Consider the following 21,356-nt stretch of genomic DNA (forward strand, 5'->3'; position numbering starts at 1 on the left):
GGCTGATAGACGTTCCCTTTTTTGTGCAGAGGCGAGAGAATGGATGGTGCAAGAAGTTCCATTTCCTTGTGCAGAGGCCGGAATATAGACAGCACGTAAGGCACGGACAGACTTTTCTTTTCTTTGTGCAGAGGCAGGAATATAAACAGCACTTAAAGCAGTAACAGACTTTTCCTTTCCTTGTGCAGAGGCACGGGTGTAGACAGCACTTAAGGCGCTAACAATCTTTTCCTTTCCCTGTGCAGAGGTAGGAATATAGACAGCACTTAAGGCACTAACAGACTTTTCCTTTCCTTGTGCAAAGGCAGGAATATAGACAGCACTTAAGGCACTAACAGGCTTTTCCTTTTCTTGTGCAGAGGCACGAATATAGACAGCACTTAAGGCACTGACAGGCTTTTCCTTTCCTTGTGCAAAGGCAGGAATATAGACAACACTTAAGGCACTAAACGACTTTTTCTTTCCTTGTACAGAGGAAGGAATATAGACAACACTTAAATCACTAACAGACTTTTCGTTTCCTTGTACACTAACAATCTTTTCCTTTCCCTGTGCAGAGGCAGGAATATACACAGCACTTAAGGCAGTAACAGACTTTCCCTTTCCTTGTGCAGAGATATGAATATAAACAGCACTTAAGGCGCTAACAGGCTTTTCCTTTCCTTGTGCAGAGGCAGAAATATAGACAGCACTGAAAACTGTAACAGACTTTTCCTTTCCTTGTGCAGAGACATGAATATAAACAGCACTTAAGGCGCTAACAGACTTTTCCTTTCCTTGTGCAGAGGCAGAAATATAGAAAGCACTTAAGACGCTAACAGACTATTCCTTTCCTTGTGCAGAGGCAGGAATATAGACAGCACTTGTGGCACAAACAGACTTTTCATTTCTTTGCGCAGAGGCAGCAATATAGACAGCACTTGGGGCACTAACAGACTTTTCCTTTCCTTGTACAGAGGCAGGAATATAGACAGCACTTCAGTCAGTAACAGACTGTTCATTCCTCATGCAGAGGCAGGAATATAGGAAGTACTTAAGGCACTAACAGACTTTATCTCTCCTTGTGCAGAGGAAGGAATATAGACAGCACTTAAGGCAGTAACAGACTTTTCCTTTCCTTGTGCATAGTGCCAGAATATAGACAACTCGTAAGGCACTAACTGACTTTTACTTTCCTTGTACAGAGGCCGGAATATAGACGGCACTTAATGCACTAACAGACATTTCCTTTCTTTGTGGAGAGATCAGAATACAGGTAACACTTAAGGAGCTAACAGACTTTTCCTTTCTTTGTGTACAGGTAGGAATATAGACAGCACTTGGGATGCTAATAGACTTTTCCTTTCCATGTGCAGAGGCAGAGATATATACAGCATTTAAGGCACTAAGAGACACTTCCTTTCCTTGTACAGAGGCTGAAATATAGACTGCACTTCGAGCACAAACAGACTTTTCCTTTCTTTGTGCAGAGGCCGGAATATAGACACCACTTGGGGCACTAACAGTCTTTTCCTTTCCTTGTGCAGAGGTAGGAAAATAGACAGCACTAAAGGCACAAACAGGCTTTTCCTCTCCTTGTGCAGAGGCAGGAGTATAAACATCACTTATGGCACTAACAGACTTCTCCTTTCCTTGTGCAGAACCAGGAATAGACAGCACTTAAAACAGTAACAGACGTTTCCTTTCCTTGTGTAGAGGCCGGAATATAGACAGCACTTAATTCACTAACAGACTTTTCCTTTCCTTGTGCAGACGCAGGAATATGGACAGCACTTAAGGTACTAACAGACTTTTCCTTTCTTTGTGCAGAGGCAGGAATATAGACAGCAAGTGGGGCACAGAAAGACCTTTCGTTTCCTTGTGCAGAGGCAGGAATATAGGCAGCACTTAAGGCACTAACAGACTTTTCCTTTCTTTGTGAAGAGACAAGAATATAGACAGCACTTACGTAATAACAGACTTTTCCTTTCCTTGTGCAGAGGCAGGAATAAAGACAGCATTTAAGGCAGTAGCAGTCTTTTACTTTCCTTTTGCAGAGACAGGAATATACACAACACTCAAGTCACTAGCAGACTTTCCCTTTCCTTGTGCATAGGCCGGAATATAGACAGCATTTAAAATGGTAACAGTCTTTTACTTTCCTTGCACAGAGGTAGGAATATAGACAGCACTTAAGGCACTAACAGACTTTTCCATTTCTTGTGCAGAGGCACGAATATAGACAGCACTTAAGGCACTATCAGGCTTTTCCTTTCCTTGTGCAAAGGCAGGAATACAGACAACACTTGAGGCACTAAACGACTTTTTCTTTCTTGTACAGAGGAAGAAATATAGACAACACTTAAATCACTAACAGACTTTTTGTTTCCTTGTGCAGAGGCAGCAATGTAGATAGCACTTAAGACACTAACAATCTTTTCCTTTCCCTGTGCAGAGGCAGGAATATAGACAGCATTTAAGGCAGTAACAGACTTTCCCTTTCCTTGTGTAGAGATATGAATATAAACAGCACTTAAGGCGCTAACAGGCTTTTCCTTTCCTTGTGCAGAGGCAGAAATATAGACAGCACTGAAAACTGTAACAGACTTTTCCTTTCCTTGTGCAGAGACATGAATATAAACAGCACTTAAGGAGCTAACAGACTTTTCCTTTCCTTGTGCAGAGGCAGAAATATAGACAGCACTTAAGACACTAACAGACTATTCCTTTCCTTGTGCAGAGGCAGGAATATAGACAGCACTTGCGGCATTAACAGACTTTTCCTTTCTTTGCGCAGAGGCAGGAATATAGACAGCACTTGGGGCACTAACAGACTTTTCCTTTCCTTGTACAGAGGCAGGAATATAGACAGCACTTCAGGCAGTAACAGACTGTTCATTCCTCGTGCAGAGGCAGGAATATAGGAAGTACTTAAGGCACTAACAGACTTTATCTCTCCTTGTGCAGAGGAAGGAATATAGACAGCACTTAAGGCAGTAACAGACTTTTCCTTTCCTTGTGCATAGTGCCAGAATATAGACAACTCGTAAGGCACTAACTGACTTTTACTTTCCTTGTACAGAGGCCGGAATATAGACGGCACTTAATGCACTAACAGACTTTTCCTTTCTTTGTGCAGAGGTAGGAATATAGACAGCATTTGGGATGCTAATAGACTTTTCCTTTCCATGTGCAGAGGCAGAGATATATACAGCATTTTAGGCACTAAGAGACATTTCCTTTCCTTGTACAGAGGCTGAAATATAGACTGCACTTCGAGCACAAACAGACTTTTCCTTTCTTTGTGCAGAGGCCGGAATATAGACACCACTTGGGGCACTAACAGACTTTTCATTTCCTTGTGCAGAGGTAGGAATATAGACAGCACTTAAGGCACAAACAGGCTTTTCCTCTCCTTGTGCAGAGGCAGGAGTATAAACATCAATTATGGCACTAACAGACTTTTCCTTTATTTGTGCAGAGCCAGGAATATAGACAGCACTTAAAACAGTAACAGACGTTTCCTTTCCTTGTGCAGAGGCCGGAATATAGACAGCACTTAATTCACTAACAGACTTTTCTTTTCCTTGTGCAGACGCAGGAATATGGACAGCACTTAAGGCACTAACAGACTTTTCCTTTCTTTGTGCAGAGGCAGGAATATAGACAGCAAGTGGGGCACAGAAAGACCTTTCATTTCCATGTGCAGAGGCAGGAATATAGACAGCACTTAAGGCACTAACAGACTTTTCCTTTCTTTGTGTAAAGACAAGAATATAGACAGCACTTACTGTAATAACAGGCTTTTCCTTTCCTTGTGCAGAGGCAGGAATAAAGACAGCATTTAAGGCAGTAGCAGTCTTTTACTTTCCTTTTGCAGAGACAGGAATATACACAACACTCAAGGCACTAACAGACTTTCCCTTTCCTTGTGCAGAGGCCGGAATATAGACAGCATTTAAAATAGTAAGAGTCTTTTACTTTCCTTGCGCAGAGGTAGGAATATAGACAGCGCTTAAGACACTAACAGACTTTTCCTTTCTTTGTGCAGAGGCAGATATAAAGACAACACTTAAGGCACTAACAGGCTTTTTTTCCATTGTGCAAAGAGCCTAAATATAGACAGCACTTATTAAGGCACTAACAGACTTTTCCTTTCCTTGTGCATAGGGCCGGAATATAGACAGCTCTTAAGGCACTAACAGACTTTTCCTTTTCTTGTGCAGAGGCCGGAATACAGACAGTACCTAAGGCACTAAAAGACTTTTCCTTTCCTTGTGTATAGGGCTGGAATATAGACAGCTCTTAGGAACTAAGAGACTTTTCCTTTCCTTGTGCATAGGCCAGAATACAGACGGCACTTCAGGCACTAACAGACTTTTCCTTTCCTTGTGCAAAGGCCGGAATATAGGTGGCACTTAAGGCTCTAACAGACTTTTCCTTTCCTTGTGTAGAGGCAGGAATATAGTCTGCACTTGGGACACTCATAGATTTTCCCTTTCCTTTTGCAGAGGCAGAGATATATACAGCACTTAAGGCACTAACAGACTTTTTCGTTCCTTGTACAGAGGCTGGAATATATACTACACATGGGGTACCAGCAGACTTTTACTTTCTTTTTGCAGAGGCAGGAATAGAGACAGCACTTAAGGCACTAACAGACTTTTCCTTTCCTTGTGCAAAGGAAGGAATGCAAACAGGTGGCACTTAAGGCACTAACAGACTTTTCCTTTCCTTGTGCAGAGCCAGAATATAGTCTGCACTTGGGACATTACCAGATTTTCCCTTTCCTTTTACAGAGGCAGAGATATATACAGCACTTAAAGCACTAACAGAATTTTCGTTCCTTGTAAGAGGCTGGAATATAGACACTAACAGAGACTTTTCCTTTCTTTTTGCAGAGGCAGGAATACAGACAGCACTTAAGGCACTAAAAGACTTTTCCTTTCCTTTTGCAGAGCCCTGAATATAGACAGCGCCTACGGCATTACCAGACTTTTCCTTTCCTTGTGCAAAGGCAGGAATATAAGAAGCACAGGCTGGAATATACACAGAACTTATAGCACTAACAGATTGTTCCTTTCCTTGTGCAGAGGCCGGAATATAGATAGGACTTAAGGCACTAACAGACTTTTACTTTCCTTGTGCAGAGGCAGGAATAACGACATCACTTAAGACACTAACAGGCTTTTCCTTTCCTTGTGCAGAGGCACGAATATAGACGGCACTTAGCGCACTAACAGACTTTTCATTTCCTTGTCCAGAGACAGGAATATAAACAGCACTTAAGGCACTAACAACCTTTTCTTTCCTTGTGCAAAGGCAGGAATATAGATAGGACTTAATGCACAAACAGACTTTTCCTTTTCTTGTTCAGAGGCCGGAATGTAGACGGCACTTAAGACACTAACAAACTTTTCCTTTCCTTGTGCAGAGGCCGGAATATACTGTAGGTAGCACATAAGGGGCTAACAGAATTTTTCTTTCCTTGTGCAGAGGCAGGAATATGGATAGGACATAAGGCACTAATAAACTTTTCCTTTCCTTGTGCAGAGGCAGGAAAAAAGACAGCACTTAAGGCACTAACAGACTTTTTCTTTCCTTGTGAAAAGGACCGAAATATAGACACCTCTTAAGGCACTAACAGACTTTTCCTTTCCTTGTGCCAAGGCTGGAATATAGACGGCACTTCAGGCACTAACAGACTTTTCTTTTCCTTGTGCAGAGGCAGGAATATAAGTGGCACTTAAGGCGCTAACAGACTTTTTTTTTACTTGTCTAGAGGCAGGAATATATAGAGCACATGGGACGCTAATAGATTTTTCCTTTCCTTGTGCAGAGGTAGAGTTATATATTCAAAACTTGTGACACTAACAGACTTTTACTTTCCTTCTACAGATGCTGGGATATAGACTACGCTTAGGGCACTAGCAGACTTTTACTGTCTTTTTGCAGAGGCTGGAATATAGAGAGCACTTAGGGCACTAACAAGCTTTTTCTTTCCTTGTGCAGAGGCAAGAATATAGATTGCATTAAAGGCACTAATCGACTTTTCCTTTCCTTGTGCAGAGGCAGGAATATACACAGCACTTAAGGCACTAACAGACGTTCCATTTCCTTGTGCAGAGTCAGGAATATAGACAACACTTAAGGCACTAACAGACTTTTCCTTTCCTTGTGCAAAAGCAGGAATATAGACAGCACTTAAAACAGTAACAGACTTTTCCTTTTTTGTGCACAGGCGGGAATATAGACAGCACTTATGGAACTAACAGACTTTTCCTTTCCTTGTGCAGAGGCAGGAATATGGACAGCAATTAAGGCACTAACAGACTTTTCCTTTCCTCTTGCAGAGGCAGGAATATAGACAGTACTTAAGACCCTAACAAACTTTTCGTTTCCTTGTTCAGAGGCTGGAATATAGACAGCACTTAAGGCACTAACAGACTTTTCCTTCCCTTGTGCAGAGGCAGGAATACAGACAACACTCAAGGCACTAACAGGCTTTCCCTCTCCTTGTGCACTGGCAAAAATATGGACAGCACTTAAGGCACTAAAAGACTTTTCCTTTCCTTGTGCAAGGGAAGGACTATACGCAGCACTTAAGGCACTAACAGACTTTTCCTTTCCTTGTGCAGAGCCCTGAATATAGACAGCACTTAAGGGACTAACAAGATTTTCATCTCATTGTGCAGAGACAGGAATATAGACGGCACCTAAGCACTAACACACTTTTCCTTTCCATGTGCAGAGGAATGAATATAGATAGCACTTAAGGGACTAATATTCTTTCCTTTCCTTGTGCAGAGGCAGAATACAGACATCACTTAAGGCACTAACATTCTTTCCTTTCCTTGTGCAGAGGCAGGAATAGAGACGGCACTTAAGGCACAAACAGACTTTTCCTTTCCTTGTGCAGAGGAAAGAATATAGGTAGCATTTACGGCACTAACAAACTTTTCCGTCCCTTGTGCTGAGACAAGAATTTAGATAGCAATTGGGACGCTCCTAGTCTTTTCCTTTCCTTGTGCAGTGGCCGAAATATAGACAGTACTTAGGGCACTTACAGACTGTTCCTTTCCTTGTGCAGAGGCCGGAATATAGACGGCACTTAAGGCACTAACAGACTTTTCCTTTCCTTGTGCAGAGGCAGGAATATGGACAGCACTGAAAGCTGCAACAGACTTTTCCTTTCCTTGTACAGAGGCAGGATTATAGACAGCTCTTTACTCTATGAGCCCAGGGGGGGTTGTGTGCACATTTTGAGGTGCCTTAATTTTTCAACGGTCTTTAGTCCATTTAAATGTGCTGAATCAGAAAAAATTGGTTTCATAATTTTCATTGGTCAAATAAAGGCCATTATATGCCCCCATTTCTTTGACCGGAAATGGTAAAAATTCTTCATATATTTCTATAACAACCTCTTCCTAATTTGTTAACAAAATAAAATTACTATTAATATTTTACTAATTTATTTTCGTTACATGTTATATACTATATATATATATATATATATATATATATATATATATATATATATATATATATATATATATATATATATATATATATATATATATATATATATATATATATATATATATATATGTGTGTGTGTGTATGTATATATATACTGTATATGTCCATATTCTGTAATCTATATATATATATATATATATATATATATACACATGTACTGTATGTGTGTATGTGCTCATATTCTGTATTCTACTCTAAATTGGGATACAATTATTATAAGGTTTCATGACCATAATTATTAGAAGTTCAAAAGTTTAAGGATTCTCATTCGAGACATTTTCACTGTTTTTCAGAGCAGAATCCATGGTTTAAACCTAGTACCCAATTTGTATACAGTATACCTGAGAGATGAGCTAACCAGTTGGTACCACTGAAACTGTCGAGAACAAAAAATTACTTAAATACGGAAATTAAGGTAAAGTAAGGATAAGAAAAGAATTATGCTTTTAAATTGACTTTTTCTTAGCTTTTCCTTTTTTTGGCTTATTCTTTTCCCAATAAAACCATAACATTTTATGACACCAAGTATAATACACTAGATAATCATTAATTAAAAAAAAATATTTCAGATGTCTGGAGAAGAATTACTCAGTCCTTTGGATCGTGAGATGAAATCTCCTTCATTTTGTTAGGATAACTAAGAATTCTGAATATTCTTAATGTTAATCAAAATAACGAAAGAGAGAGAGAGAGAAACCTTCCGTTGTTAGACATTGATAATTAGAAAGAAAGGAAGAGAGATATTTAGAAGAAACGAACAGAGAGAGAGAGAGAGAGAGAGAGAGAGAGAGAGAGAGAGAGAGAGAGAGAGAGAGAGAGAGAGTACTGAGACCATATTGAGAAAATTTTATAAAACCTTGAACTTTGGCAAATGTTGACAAATAATACTGAACTGACATTGTACAAATCGCTTTTGATCAAGTTGAGAACCAGCCTGACAGTGAACATAAAGGATACACCTGAACTACTATACGAGACAAGATTAACTCGATCCTTGGTAATGAAGTTCATGTTACAAATCGCCAAGTTAAGTCAATGCTCATTGAGAGATACAAAGAAGGTATAGTATTCACGTACCCCGAAACAAAAAGACGCTCTCAGATGTTCTTTGGGAATAATATCCAGGCAATTGATATAGCTGAAACATTAAAAAAAATGTGGCCAGGAATCAGTGAAGACATGAGGTAAACACACTATTGTTGTTGCCAACTAAGATACAGTTGTAATTTCTTATTGTACCACATGAAGCACCGGTACCTGACAAAACAAACAAAGAGGGCAGAGAAAAAAAGACAGCAGATTTAAGTGAATATAGCAGATATTTTGCTTTTATAATTGAACTCTATGCATGCCCATTGAAGTGCCGTGATTGAGTGGCAAGCATCATCTGTGGACAAAAAAAACTATTGGTTCTTTGATTTATGAATCAAAGAAAATTTTACTATCCATATATTTTGTCGATTTTTTCCCAAGTTGCCATTGTAACCAAGTTGTTTTACTGCTGCTCAATATCGCAAAGAAAATTTTCAAACATAAATATTCATAAAAACGTACAGGGAATAATATTTTTCACTCCCAGCTAAGCGAAGTAATCTCACGATATGGCAACCCTCGATAAAATAGCTCTGAAGGATTTAGAAGATGGTGATATCAAGAAAATGAATAAATCTGAATTGATTAAAGCTCTGAAGACTGCAATAGCCCATATCAATGAGGAACCAAACCTGAACTTACCTCTCTGACAAGCAAATGCTTGGTGGATGATGCAGGGAGAGAATCCCAGACAGAGAAGCAGATGGAATGCCAAAACAATGCATCAACGACATTGTCACTGCTGTTGTTCACGCATTAGGCCCCCTCATTCTTTTCAACAAGCAATCAGGAGACAGAAAAAATGAAAAAGAACATACAAAAATGCATATAATCATTATGTTTCTACTCCAGGAAGGAAAATATTAGAATTCATGGTGTCCCTGAATCTAGAGAAGAAGATACAACCGCAGCTGATGAACATCATGAATGAGGCTAAAAAAAGAAGATGATAGGGAACCCCTGTGAAAACCTTCACACCAGCAAATATAAGTTTGCCCACCGGTTGACTGAAAGCATAGCAGCGACCAAACCAATTATTGGCGTAAGGCGCGAAACACAAGCTTTACTTATGAAAAACAAAAGTGGATTTAAAGATCCAAGGACCGAAAGTTTTCATTACGGATGATCTTACACCACTTCGAAAAAAATGCTACAAGCCCTTAAAAATGACGAAGGAATTGCTCGGGCATTAGTTTCATAAAATCAATTTTTCGATGTAGAAAAAATGCATAGTGGAGGGGACTTTCTCTTCAGAAACTTAGGCTTCTAAATTCCTGAGGATCTTTATAAGATAGGATGGAAAGAAGAAAGGTAAACAGTCAGTTTCCTAAATCTACAGTTTACAAGAGGTTTAACATAAATGAAACGGATTTACAAACGAGACAGGACAGTGGAAATGGAATTGATAGCAACAAAGATAACTTGGATAAAAACTATGCAAAATATATAATATTCATTCTCTGAGCTGAAGATAGCTAGTTTGAATGTTAATGGAACTACAGAGTAAAGCCAAATTTGGTAATACTTGAGATATTTATACAAGATTTTGATTTTATTTGTTTATCTGAAACTAAATGTCATTATATAGACGATGACTTGTTCCTGAATACTTACATTTTATTAAGAAAAAAATGATATTATCTTAACGCTTTTATGATCTAGTTCATGGAATTTGTTTGTTAATTAGAAGAGATAGAGAAAAATATGTTACATTGATCGAGGACTTACAGTGTCTGATTCTTTATTATGTGTAAGATTTCATTGTAGGGAAACACAGAATGATATTATTATTTGTGCCTTGTATATTCCACACACAGGGATCACCTTATTGTTCATCTAATATCTTTGATGTTAAACAGATGATCTTATGAACTTGAATGTAAAATATGAGTTACCAATTATATTAGCTGAAAATTTTAACAGTTCTGTAGAACAGGCTTAAACTTAATGACTTTAAATAAGAATGACCCTTTGCAAAATATCGATTTAAAAATTTTATTGATGAATATCTGTTTAGCTCAAAAGGAATTAGAAGCTCTTGGTCTTATTATGGAACCAACGTAACAGTGATGTAATTACAAAGACCATGGTTAACTTAATTGAACTGTTTTGTGAAATGCTTGACGTTAAGGTAATTAACGGAGATTTTGTACAGTGGCAGGGGATTTCTAGAAGATTTTTTTTATAATGGTAAAAGCTGTATTGACTATTTTATTGTTTCAAAGAACTTATGAGTAGCATTACTGATTTTTTGTTGAGCAATATGACAGGTGTCTGTCTGAACACTCTTAATATCCCTCTCTATGGTAAAACTCTTGAAGAGACTTGTAATATGAGACCACTGGAAAAGATACAGAAGGAAGAACATTTAAGATTTAAGATAAGAGGAAGGAAACCAAAACAAAGGAGACAGGCAATCACTGAATAAATCTTTGAATAATGAAGACTTAAAACAAAATGGACAAATGACATAAAAAAAGATATATGGAAAATTCATGATACTAGAGACATTAACTCACTAGCAACATTGAAAAATTAGATTCACTGAACCCCAACGACAAATGATAACATGAATTATTATGGATGATATTGGCTAAGATTTAGGAAAATTTATATTACCTATAAACACATTGTAAAAAGGCTTTCCATTGTGTTAAACCTGAAACTGAAGATTGAAAGGAAAACAAACCATGGTTTGACAAAGACTGTTCTAGTAAAAGAACTGAATATACTGAAAGTAAAAACAGGCTTAAGAAAATCAAAAAAATGAAAACTATTTGCGGATGAAAGTCCTGACAAAACATAAAAGAATAATTAATCAAGCCATGCTCTTTACATTCAGAAAAAAAATGCAGACTGAGAAATGTTAGAAATCTGATGAAAAATAGTCTTCAAGGCCTATTGGGATTTGTTAAAACGAAGGTGACTGATAAGAGCCATTAGATGATTTGTAAATGTTGCACCTTAAAACATTTCAGATTATTTTAAATTAACTCAGTTTTTGAACCTGATGAGAGTGAAACACCTGATATTTTGTTCATCCAGTCATTATTAACTCGGTTAGTTAATTCGAAGAATTTAAGACAATTTACAATAGATGAGATACAAATTGAAATAATAAAAACTTAAGAGGAAATTCTGTTAATTGATAGAAATGATAAAATAATCCTTAAAAAAGAGCCCTTTGATATGCAAATTTGATATGCAAAATTTAGTCACCTAAATGTTGACTTCTCTTCAATTGTTCCATATTATTGGTGAATAGGGAATAAAACCCTATTTAAACAAAGGATGCTTCATAAACTCCATAAACTCTACACTGAACCTCCTAAGATCTCTACTGAGAAGAATGAAACTCTGATGTCACTTTGTAATAAAAGGTTGACTGAGTTGTCAGAGACAAATTTTCACTTCAAATCTTTGCTTCAGTAAAACACTAATGGCTGGTTTTCAGGGCAAAAAATCACTGTTGGAGAAGAATTAACTCACAGGGACTTAGTACCAAAACAATCTTTAAAAATACATTGTATTGTTAATACTCTATCTATATCGAAAAAGAGAATATACTGTTTGTTCGTTGATTACAAAAAGCATTTGATTTATTGACATGTCGTCCTTGTATATAAAAGTAATCTCACATGGCATTAACATATATATTATGGCTGTCATATGTACCCATATGTATAATAATGCAAAATCCTGTGTGAACATAATCACAAAATTTTATAGATTTTAATGTGTACATAAGTAAGACAATAGAGAGAATCTTTCCCCATTACTTTTTATTCCATCTACCTAAATGATTTTGAGTTTTCTGCAGCATTCTCTAGTATAATCATGAAATGTTTGAAGGAAGGAAATAAATGAAAAATTAAGTAGTCATTGATAAAGAAATGTTTTTGCTGAAAAACTGTTTTTTTTAAAAAAAGATGTTACTATTCCATGTCTGAATGAACAAACAGACAAACTTAATAAATGCCAATAAACAAAAAAAGAATAATGATGAACTTGGAAACTCAAATTAATGCTTTCAAAACATGGAAAGGAAGGGTTGTATTTCATAAGAAAAGTTAGAAATACACATCTTCTGCATAACTGAATATATTCTGTAAATTCAGATGATTATCTTAACAGATTAAAGGATACAATTATAATTGTAAAAAGGATTTTGAAATTTAAAAACTATTCATAAAAGACGAAACTATTTAGTATGTTAATTAAATTAAAACCCTCAATTATAATTGAATCAACTGTAGAATTTGCTTAGTAAATTATACTTAAACCTAAGGAAATATTATTTTTGAAAAACTGATATGCCAAAACATTTTTACTAGATTTAGATTAAAAATCAGCTCTGTGTGAACAAACAAACAGCAAAATGCATGGTATATGGGGATCTTGGCAGATGAAAAATTGAAATATCTATTTCGACTTGGAGTGATTGCTTTTGTTGAGAATTGTAAAATCAAAGGCGTATAAAATTGTCAAATGTTTTTATCATTTTCTCAGAAGAATCCATGGTGAAAAAAAGTCAAGGTAACAGTTGTAGTTGAACATTCCTAAAAGAAATTCTATCCTTGATTCAACGAGAAATAAAAACTAGAAAATTTCCTTCATTAAGAAAATAAAACTGCCTAGAAATGAAACTCAAAGATTCAGAACAACAGTTCATGCAAGAATGAAAGAAATATGTGATTTGTTTATAAACTTTGTACTGAATTTGGACGAGCAAGAAATTATAAATTTAGATATACAGCAGAATTCTGCTCTTTCAGTAATATAGTGTTTGACCGTTGTTAGAAACTTCAGTACACCAGAAATGAAAGTTCAATTTTTGCACAGAGAGAATCATCTTGGCAGACTATAAACAGACTGTATAAAGAAATATATCAAGAGGTATGATTACCATATTGAGAAAATTTTATACAACCTTGAACTAGAAGAAATGTTGCTAATAATACTGACGACATTGTACAAGCTTTTGATCAAGTTGAAACCAGCTTGACAGTGAACATAAACGATACACCTGAAGTACTTATATTTACAAGATTAACTAGGATCTTTGGTGATTCTGGTAGTTCATTTTACAAATCGCCAAGTTAAGTCAATGCTCATTGTCAGAGATACAAAGAATGTATAAATATTCAAATACCCTGAAACAAAAAGAAATCTATCAGATGTTCTTTTTGGGAATAATATTAAAAATTTTATATAGCTGAAACATTAAAAAAATGTGACCAGGAATCAGTGAAGACATGAGGTAAACACACTTTGTTGTTGCCACTCACATACAGTTGTAGTTTCCTATTGTACCACTATGGAGAAACATGGGACAATCTGGGCCTCAAACATTTGTGGTTAAACAAAGGGTCTGGAACTAAAAGAAAGATCCATCATATCCATAGTCTTGTTCATGATATTGTAAAACATATGCCTGCAGCACATGCTCTCCATGGAGCAGATACGACATCAAAAGTTGGCACCAAGGATTCTCTAATGAAAAGAATAGGCACTTTCAAAGTACTTGAAGGTTTTGGATTGTCAGAGTTATCAGAGGCGATGTTTCATAAGGTATAAAAATTTTTAGTTTACTGTTTTACAGGCACAAAAACTGACTGCAATAACTTTAATGAGCTTAGTTAAGTTATATAACACTTACAGCAAAAAGTTAAATCTTCAAAAAATGCCCTGCACAACTGTGGCATTGCGAGAACATATAAAACGGCCATATCTTCAAGCTAATATGTGGATGACTGCCACAATGGCAACAAGACCAATACTTGATAATACAGAAATGTATAGATGGACTCGAAGTGATATTGGAGAACTTAGTGCCACATTACTTCCAGCAGGAATGCGTACACGCCCAGCAAACTTACCAGGTCCGTGTACTTGTGGCAAGTGTGCATTTGAAAATAGATGCATTTGTAGAATAAATGAAATAAAGTGTTGCAGGTTTTGTAGATGCAATAAGGAGATGTGTAAAAATCTATATTAACATTAACCTAAACACTATCTTTTCAAAATAACTGGAAAGAACTATATATGACTGCAATATCAATGCACATCATAGACTATTTCTTGACTAGAATTTTATTAATATTTGATGGTAGATCAACTCATAAAAACTTTCAAGAAGGAGACTGGATAGTTTTTTTAATTGAAATGATATATTATCTTTCAGGTTTCAGTTTTAACAGGAATAGTGTTTGAAATTATTAAAATTCGGGTTTTTTTTTTTCTTTATTCTCGTGTACACTGTACTTTTCACTATTCTATAATGTTTAGATATATGAATTTCCTTCATTTTAATTACAAAAACAAAATAAAAAGTTCATCTGCTTAAGTTCTATGTTCTACAGTGTTATGTTAGTTATTCAGTTCTTTATTTTAATGCTAGGGGGTCGATCTAAGTGTTTTATTGTCTTCGCCCCTCACTGAAATATAGATTTTTACTCTTTACCCAAGAATAAAGCATTTTACTCTTTACCCAAGAATAAATGCTTTAGAGCTCTAATTTTGTTTTGTATATCTATAAATGTTTCATTTCATTTTAAATTCTTTTTAAGGGCTTTTATGCTCACCACACGCAAGTACATAGGCTATTACAAATGAGAAAATCGTCACGTCTTTGGGGACGAATAAAGACCTTCATTTGACCAAAAAAAAAGTATGACACCAATTACCAATTCAGTTTCAGCCAGAATTTGAACAGTTTCAGCGTTGAGAAACTTAGGCACTGAGAGGCAAAAACCCCACTGTTGAGAACACTTAACAGACTTTTCCTTTCCTTGTGCAGAGGCAGATTTTATATACAAAACCCCTGACAGACTTTTCCTTTCTTTGTGCAGAGGCAGGAACATAGACAGCATTTAAGGACACTAATAGACTTTTCCTTTCCTTGTCCAGAGGCAGATATATATACAGCACTTAAGGCACTGACAGACTTTTCGTTTCTTTGTGCAGAGGCAGGAATATAGACAGCATTTGTGGCACTAAAAGCTTTTCCTTTCCTTCTGCAGAGGTAAGAATATAGACAGCATTTAAAAGAGTACCAGTTTTCCTTACCTTGTGCAGAGGTAGGAATAGGGACAGGACTTAAGGCACAAACAGACTTTTCCTTTCCTTGTGCAGAGGCAGGAATAAAGACAGCACTTAAGTCACTAACAAATTTTTCCTTTCCTTGTGCAGAGGCCGGAATATACTGTAGGTAGTACTTAAAGGGCTAAGAGAATTTTTCTTTCCTTGTGCAGAGGCAGGAATATAGACAGCACTCGGTACACTAATAGAGTTTTCCTTTCCTTTTGCAGAGGTAGATATATTTACAGCGCTTAAGGCAATAACAGACTTTTTGTTTCTTTGTGCAAAGGCAGGAATATAGACTGCACTTAAGGCACTAACAGACTTTTCCTTTCCTTGTGCAGAGGCAGGAATATAGACAGCATTCAAAATAGTAACAGTCTTTTCCTTTCCTAGTGCAGAGCCAGAAATATGGACAGGACATAAGGCACTAACAAACTTTTCTTTTCCTTGTGCAGAGGCAGGAAAAAAGATAGCACTTAAGGCACTAACAGACTTTTTCTTTCCTTGTGCAAAGGACCGAAATACAGACACCTCTTAAGGCATTAACAGACATTTCCTTTCCTTGTGCCAAGGCCGGAATATAGGCGGCACTTGAGGCACTAACAGACTTCTTTTCCTTGTGCAGAGGCAGGAATATAATTGGCACTTAAGGAGCTAACAGACTTTTCCTTTACTTGTCTAGAGGCAGGAATATATACAGCACGTGGGACGCTAATAGATTTTTCCTTTCCTTGTGCAGAGGTAGATTATATATTCAAAACTTGGGACACTAACAGACTTTTACTTTCCTTGTACAGATACTGGAATATAGACTACGCTTAGGGCACTAACAAACTCTTACTGTCTTTTTGCAAAGGCTGGAATATAGACAGCACTTAGGGCACTAACAGGCTTTTTCTTTCCTTGTGGAGAGGCAAGAATACAGATTGCACTAAAGGCACTAACCGACTTTTCCTTTCCTTGTGCAGAGGCAGGAATATAGACAACACTTAAGGCACTAACAGACGTTTCATTTCCTTGTTCAGAGGCAGGAATATAGACAGTACTTAAGGCACTAACAGACTTTTCCTTTCCTTGTGTAGAAGCAGGAATATAGACATGCACTTAAAACAGTAACAGACTTTTCCTTTTTTGTGCACAGGCAGGAATATAGACAGCACTTATAGCACTAACAGACTTTTCCTTTCCTATTGCAGAGGCAGGAATATAGACAGCACTAAAGGCACTAACAAACTTTTCGTTTCCTTGTTCAGAGGCTGGAATATAGACAGCACTTAAGGCACTAACAGACTTTTCCTTTCCTTATGCAGAGCAGGAATATAGACAGCACTTAAGGCACTAACAGGCTTTTCCTCTCCTTGTGCAGAGGCAAGAATATGGACAGCACTGAAAACAGTAACAGACTTTGCCTTTCCTTGTGAGGAGGCAGGAATATAGACAGCACTTAGGGCACTAAAAGACTTTTACTTTCCTTGTGCAGAGGAAGGAATATATGCAGCATTTAAGGCACGAACACTTTTCATTTCCTTATGCAGAGGCAGAAATACAGACATCACTTAAGGCACTAACATTCTTTCCTTTCCTTGTGCTGAGGAAAGAATATAGGTGGCATTTATGGCACTAACAAACTTTTCCGTTCTTTGTGCTGAGACAAGAATTTAGATATCAATTGGGACGCTAATAGTCTTTTGCTTTCCTTGTGCAGAGGCCGAAATATAGACAGTACTTAGGGCACTTGCAGACTGTTCCTTTCCTTGTGCAGAGGCCGGAATATAGATGGCACTTAAGGCACTAACAGACTTTTCCTTTCCTTGTGCAGAGGCAGGAATATAGACAGCACTGAAAGTTGTAACAGACTTTGCCTTTCCTTGTGCAGAGGCAGGATTATAGACAGCTCTTGGGACACTAATAGACTTTTCCTTTCCTTGTCCAGAGGCACATATATATACAGCACTTAAGGCACTGACAGACTTTTCGTTTCTTTGTGTAGAGGCAGAGGCAGGAATATAGACAGCATTTACGGCACTAAGAACTTTTCCTTTCATTGTGATGAGGCAAGAATATAGACAGTACTTAGAATAGTAAACGTTTTCCTTTCCTTTGAAGAGGTAGGAATAGGAACAGCCTTTTTCTTTCTTTGTGCAGAGGCAAGAATAAAGACAGCACTTAAGGCACTAACAGACTTTTCCTTTCCTTGTGCAAAGGGCCGAAATATGTAGAGCTCTTACGGCACTAACAGACTTTTACTTTCCTTGTGCGGAGGCTGGAATATAGACGGCACTTAAGGCGCTAACATACTTTTCCTTCCCTTGTGCAGAGGCAGGAATATAGAGATCACTTGGGGTGCTAGTAAATTTTCCCATTCTTTGTGCAGAGGCAGAGATATACGTGCAGCACTTGGGTCGCTAACAGACTTTTCCTTTCCTTGTACAGAGGCTGGAATATAGACTGCACTTGGGACACTAACAGACTTTTACTTTCTTTTTGCAGAGCCTGGAATATTGAATGCACTTGGGATAATAACACCCTTTTTCTTTCCTTGTGCAGAGGCAAGAATATAGACAACACTTCAGCCACTAACAGAATTTTTCTTTCCTTATGCAGATGCAGGAATATAGGCAGCATTTAAGGCACTAACATACTTTTCCTTTCCTTGTGCAGAGGCAGCAATATAGACAGCACTTACGGCACTAAAAACTTTTCCTTTCCTTGTGCAGAGGCAGGAATATAGACAGCACTTAAAATAGTAAGAGACTTTTCCTTTTTTGTGCAGAGGCAGGAATATAGACAGCACTTAATTCACTAACAGACTTTTAATTTCCCTGTGCAGAGGCATGAATATGGAGAGCACTTAAGGCACTAACAGTCTTTTCATTTCCTCTTGCAGAGACAGGGATATAGACAGCACTTGGGGCATTAACATACTTTTCGTTTCCTTGGGCAGAGACTGGAATATAGACAGCATTTAAGGCACTAACAGACTTCTTCTTTCCTTGTACAGAGGCTGGAATATACACTGCACTTGGGCCACTAACAGACTTTTACTTTCTTTTACAGGGGCTGGAGTATAGACAACTCTTGGGTCACTAAAACTCTTTTTCTTTCCTTATGCAGAGGCAAGAATATAGATTGCACCTAAGGCACTAACAGACTTTTCCTTAAATTGTGCAGAGGCAGGAATATAGACAGCAGTCAAGGCACTAACAAAATTTTCGTTTCCTTGTGCAGAGCCTGGAATATGGACAGCACTTAAGGCACTAACAGACTTTTCCTTTAACTGTACAGAGGTTGTAATATACACTGCACTTGAGGCACTAAGAGACTTTTACTTTCTTTTTGCAGAGGCTGGAATATAGACAGCACTTCGGCCACTAACAGGCTTTTTCTTTCCTTGTGCAGATTCAAGAATATAGACAGGACTTAAGGCACTAACAGACTTTTCGTTTAATTGTGCAGAGGCCGGAATATAGACAGCACTTAAGGCAATAATAGAAGTTTCATTTCCTTGTGAAAAGGCAGCAATATAGACAGCACTTGATGCACTAACAGACTTTTCCTTTCCTTGTGCACAGGCAGGAATATAGACTGCACTTAAAACAGTAACAGACTTTATCTATTTTGTGCAGAAGCAGGGGTATAAACCGCACTTATTTCACTAACAAACTTTTCCATTCCTTGTGGAGAGGCAGGAATATGGAGAGCACTTAAGGCACTAACGGACTTTTCCTTTCCTCTTGCAGAGGCAGGACTATAAACGGCACTTAAGGCACTAACAAACTTTTCGTTTCCGTGTGCAGACGCCGGAATATACATAGCACTTAAGACACTAACAGACTTTTTCTTTTCCTTGCCCAGAGGCAGGAATATAGACAGCACTTAAGGCCCTAACAGACTTTTCCTTTCCTTTTGCAGAGGCAGGAATATGGACAGCGCTGAAAGGAGTAACAGACTTTTCCTTTCCTTGTGCAGAGGCAGGAATATAGACGGCACTTGAGGCACTAAAAGACTTTTCCCTTCAGTATGCAGAGGAAGGAATATAGGCAGCACTTAAGACACTAACAGACTTTTTCTTTCCTTGTGCAGAGCCTTGAATATATACAGCACTCAATACACTAACAAACTTTTCCTCTCATTGTGCAGAAGCAGGAATATAGACGGCACTTAAGGCAGTAACAAACTTTTCCTTTCCTTGTGCAAAGGCATGATTATAGGTAGTACTTAGGGTGTTAACAGACTTTTTCTTTCCTTGTGCACAGACAGGGATATAGGAAGCACTTGAGACGTTAGTAGCCTTTTCATTTTCTTTTCCTGAGGCCAGAATATGGACATGACTTAAGGCACTAACAGACTTTTCCTTTCCTTGTGTAGAGGAAGGAATATAGACAGCACTTAAGGCACTGACAGACTTTTCCTTTCCTTGTGTAGAGGCCGGAATATAGGTAGTACTTAAGGCGCTAACATGCTTTTCCTTTCCTTGTGCAGAGGCAGGAATATAGACAGCACTTGGGACACTGGTAGACTTTTCCTTTCCTTGTGCAGAGGTAGAGATATACACCACTTAAGACACTAAGAGACTTTTCCTTTCCTTGTGCAAAGCCAGAATATAGACAGCACTTAAGGCACTAACAGACTTTTCCTTTCCTTGTGCAAAGGAAGGAATATAGACAGCACTTAAGGCACTAACAGACTTTTCCTTTCCTTGTACAGAGCCCAAAATATAGACAGCACCCAAGGCACTAACAGACTTTTTCTTTCCTTGTGCAGAGGCAGGATTATAGACGGCACTTGAGGCACTAAAAGAGTTTTCCTTTCCTTTGCAGAGGCAGGATTATAGGTAGCACTTAAGGTGCTAACAGACTTTTTCTTTCCTTCTGCAGAGACAGGAGTATAGACAGCACTTTGGACGTTATTTGTCTTTTCCGTTCCTTTTGCAGAGGCCGGAATATAGACAGGACTTAAGGCACTAATAGACTTTTCCTTTCCTTGTGCAGAGGCCGGAATATAGACGGCACTTGAGGCACTAACAGACTTTTCCTTTCCCTCTGCAGAGGCCGTAATATAGCTAGTACATAAGTCAATAGCAATCTTTTCCTTTCCTTATGCAGGTGCAGGAATATAGGCAGTACTTGGGACACTAGTAGACTTTTCCTTTTCTTGTTCAGAGGCAGAGATATATACAGCACTCCAGGCACTAACACACTTTTCCTTTCCTTGTGCAGAGGAAGGAATATAGACAGCATTTAAGGCCCTAACAGACTTTTCCTTTCCTTGTGTAAAGGCCGGAATATAGTTAGTACTTAAGGCGGTAACAGGCTTTTCCTTGCCTTGTGCAGAGGCAGGAATATAGACAGCTCTTCGGACACTAATAGACTTTTCCTTTCCTTGTGCAGAGGCAGACATATATACACCACTTAAGGCACTAAAAGACTTTTCCTTTCCTTGTGCAGAGGCAGGAATATAGACGGCATTTAAGGCACTAACAGACTTTTCCTTTCCTTGTACAGAGCTCTAAATATAGACTGCACCCAAGGCACTAATAGATTTTTTCTTTCCTTGTGCAGAGGCAGGATTATAGACGGCACTTGAGTCACTAAAAGAGTTTTCCTTGCCTTGTGCAGAGGCAGGATTATAGGTAGCACTTAAGGTGCTAACAGACCTTTTCT

General features: G+C 37.8%; 3 protein-coding genes across 3 annotated transcripts in view; all 3 read right to left on the minus strand.

Annotated features, from left to right (window-relative positions):
- LOC136827731 (uncharacterized) overlaps positions 1-2,196 on the minus strand; it is a 2,232-nt gene extending 36 nt beyond the window's left edge. The window contains exons 1-4 of the mRNA XM_067085194.1: positions 2,138-2,196; positions 1,717-1,913; positions 1,320-1,631; positions 1-776 (exon numbers count right to left, since the gene is read on the minus strand). The exon at positions 1-776 is cut by the window's left edge and continues 36 nt beyond it. Of these exons, the coding sequence (XP_066941295.1) occupies positions 1-776; positions 1,320-1,631; positions 1,717-1,913; positions 2,138-2,196 (1,344 nt within the window). The remainder of the gene's footprint in view (positions 777-1,319; positions 1,632-1,716; positions 1,914-2,137) is intronic.
- Positions 2,197-2,228: 32 nt separating this feature from the next.
- On the minus strand, positions 2,229-17,738 carry LOC136827732 (aggrecan core protein-like). Its single transcript, XM_067085195.1, has 12 exons — positions 17,420-17,738; positions 16,535-16,766; positions 7,860-7,894; positions 7,047-7,174; positions 6,240-6,621; positions 5,922-6,153; positions 5,151-5,290; positions 4,893-5,018; positions 4,354-4,550; positions 3,961-4,091; positions 3,311-3,735; positions 2,229-2,653 (listed from the first exon to the last, which is right to left on the minus strand). Exons 1-12 carry the CDS (start codon positions 17,736-17,738, stop codon positions 2,229-2,231), a joined length of 2,772 nt encoding a protein of 923 aa, XP_066941296.1.
- A 768-nt stretch (positions 17,739-18,506) lies between these two features.
- LOC136827733 (aggrecan core protein-like) lies at positions 18,507-21,093 on the minus strand. The gene is made up of 6 exons (XM_067085196.1): positions 20,820-21,093; positions 19,872-20,223; positions 19,529-19,706; positions 19,070-19,306; positions 18,829-18,970; positions 18,507-18,697 (listed from the first exon to the last, which is right to left on the minus strand). The coding sequence occupies exons 1-6, from the start codon at positions 21,091-21,093 to the stop codon at positions 18,507-18,509; spliced, it is 1,374 nt and encodes a 457-aa protein (XP_066941297.1).
- Positions 21,094-21,356: the final 263 nt, after the last annotated feature.

This window comes from Macrobrachium rosenbergii, chromosome 42, assembly GCF_040412425.1.
Source record: "Macrobrachium rosenbergii isolate ZJJX-2024 chromosome 42, ASM4041242v1, whole genome shotgun sequence".
NCBI classification, from domain to species: domain Eukaryota; kingdom Metazoa; phylum Arthropoda; class Malacostraca; order Decapoda; family Palaemonidae; genus Macrobrachium; species Macrobrachium rosenbergii.

Excerpts from the sequence above, each read along its gene's own strand:
- LOC136827732 (XM_067085195.1), bottom strand. The coding sequence starts at position 17,738 with ATGAAAGGAAAAGTTCTTAGTGCCGTAAATGCTGTCTATATTCCTGCC. Across the intron at positions 7,895-16,534 it reads CCAGCCTTTGCAAAAAGACA|TTTCAGTGGTACCAACTGGT; the intron begins GTAAGAGTTTGT and ends TGTTCTCGACAG. Across the intron at positions 5,019-5,150 it reads AAAGCCTGTTAGTGTCTTAA|CCTGTGCTTCTTATATTCCT; the intron begins GTGATGTCGTTA and ends TGTATATTCCAG.
- LOC136827733 (XM_067085196.1), bottom strand. The coding sequence starts at position 21,093 with ATGTCTGCCTCTGCACAAGGAAAGGAAAAGTCTATTAGTGTCCGAAGA. Across the intron at positions 19,707-19,871 it reads TTTGCACAAGGAAAGGAAAA|GGAAAAGTCTTTTAGTGCCT; the intron begins GTTTGTTACTGC and ends TGCATACTGAAG. Across the intron at positions 19,307-19,528 it reads CTGGGCAAGGAAAAGAAAAA|ATAAAGTCTGTTACTGTTTT; the intron begins GTCTGTTAGTGT and ends TGCACAAAATAG.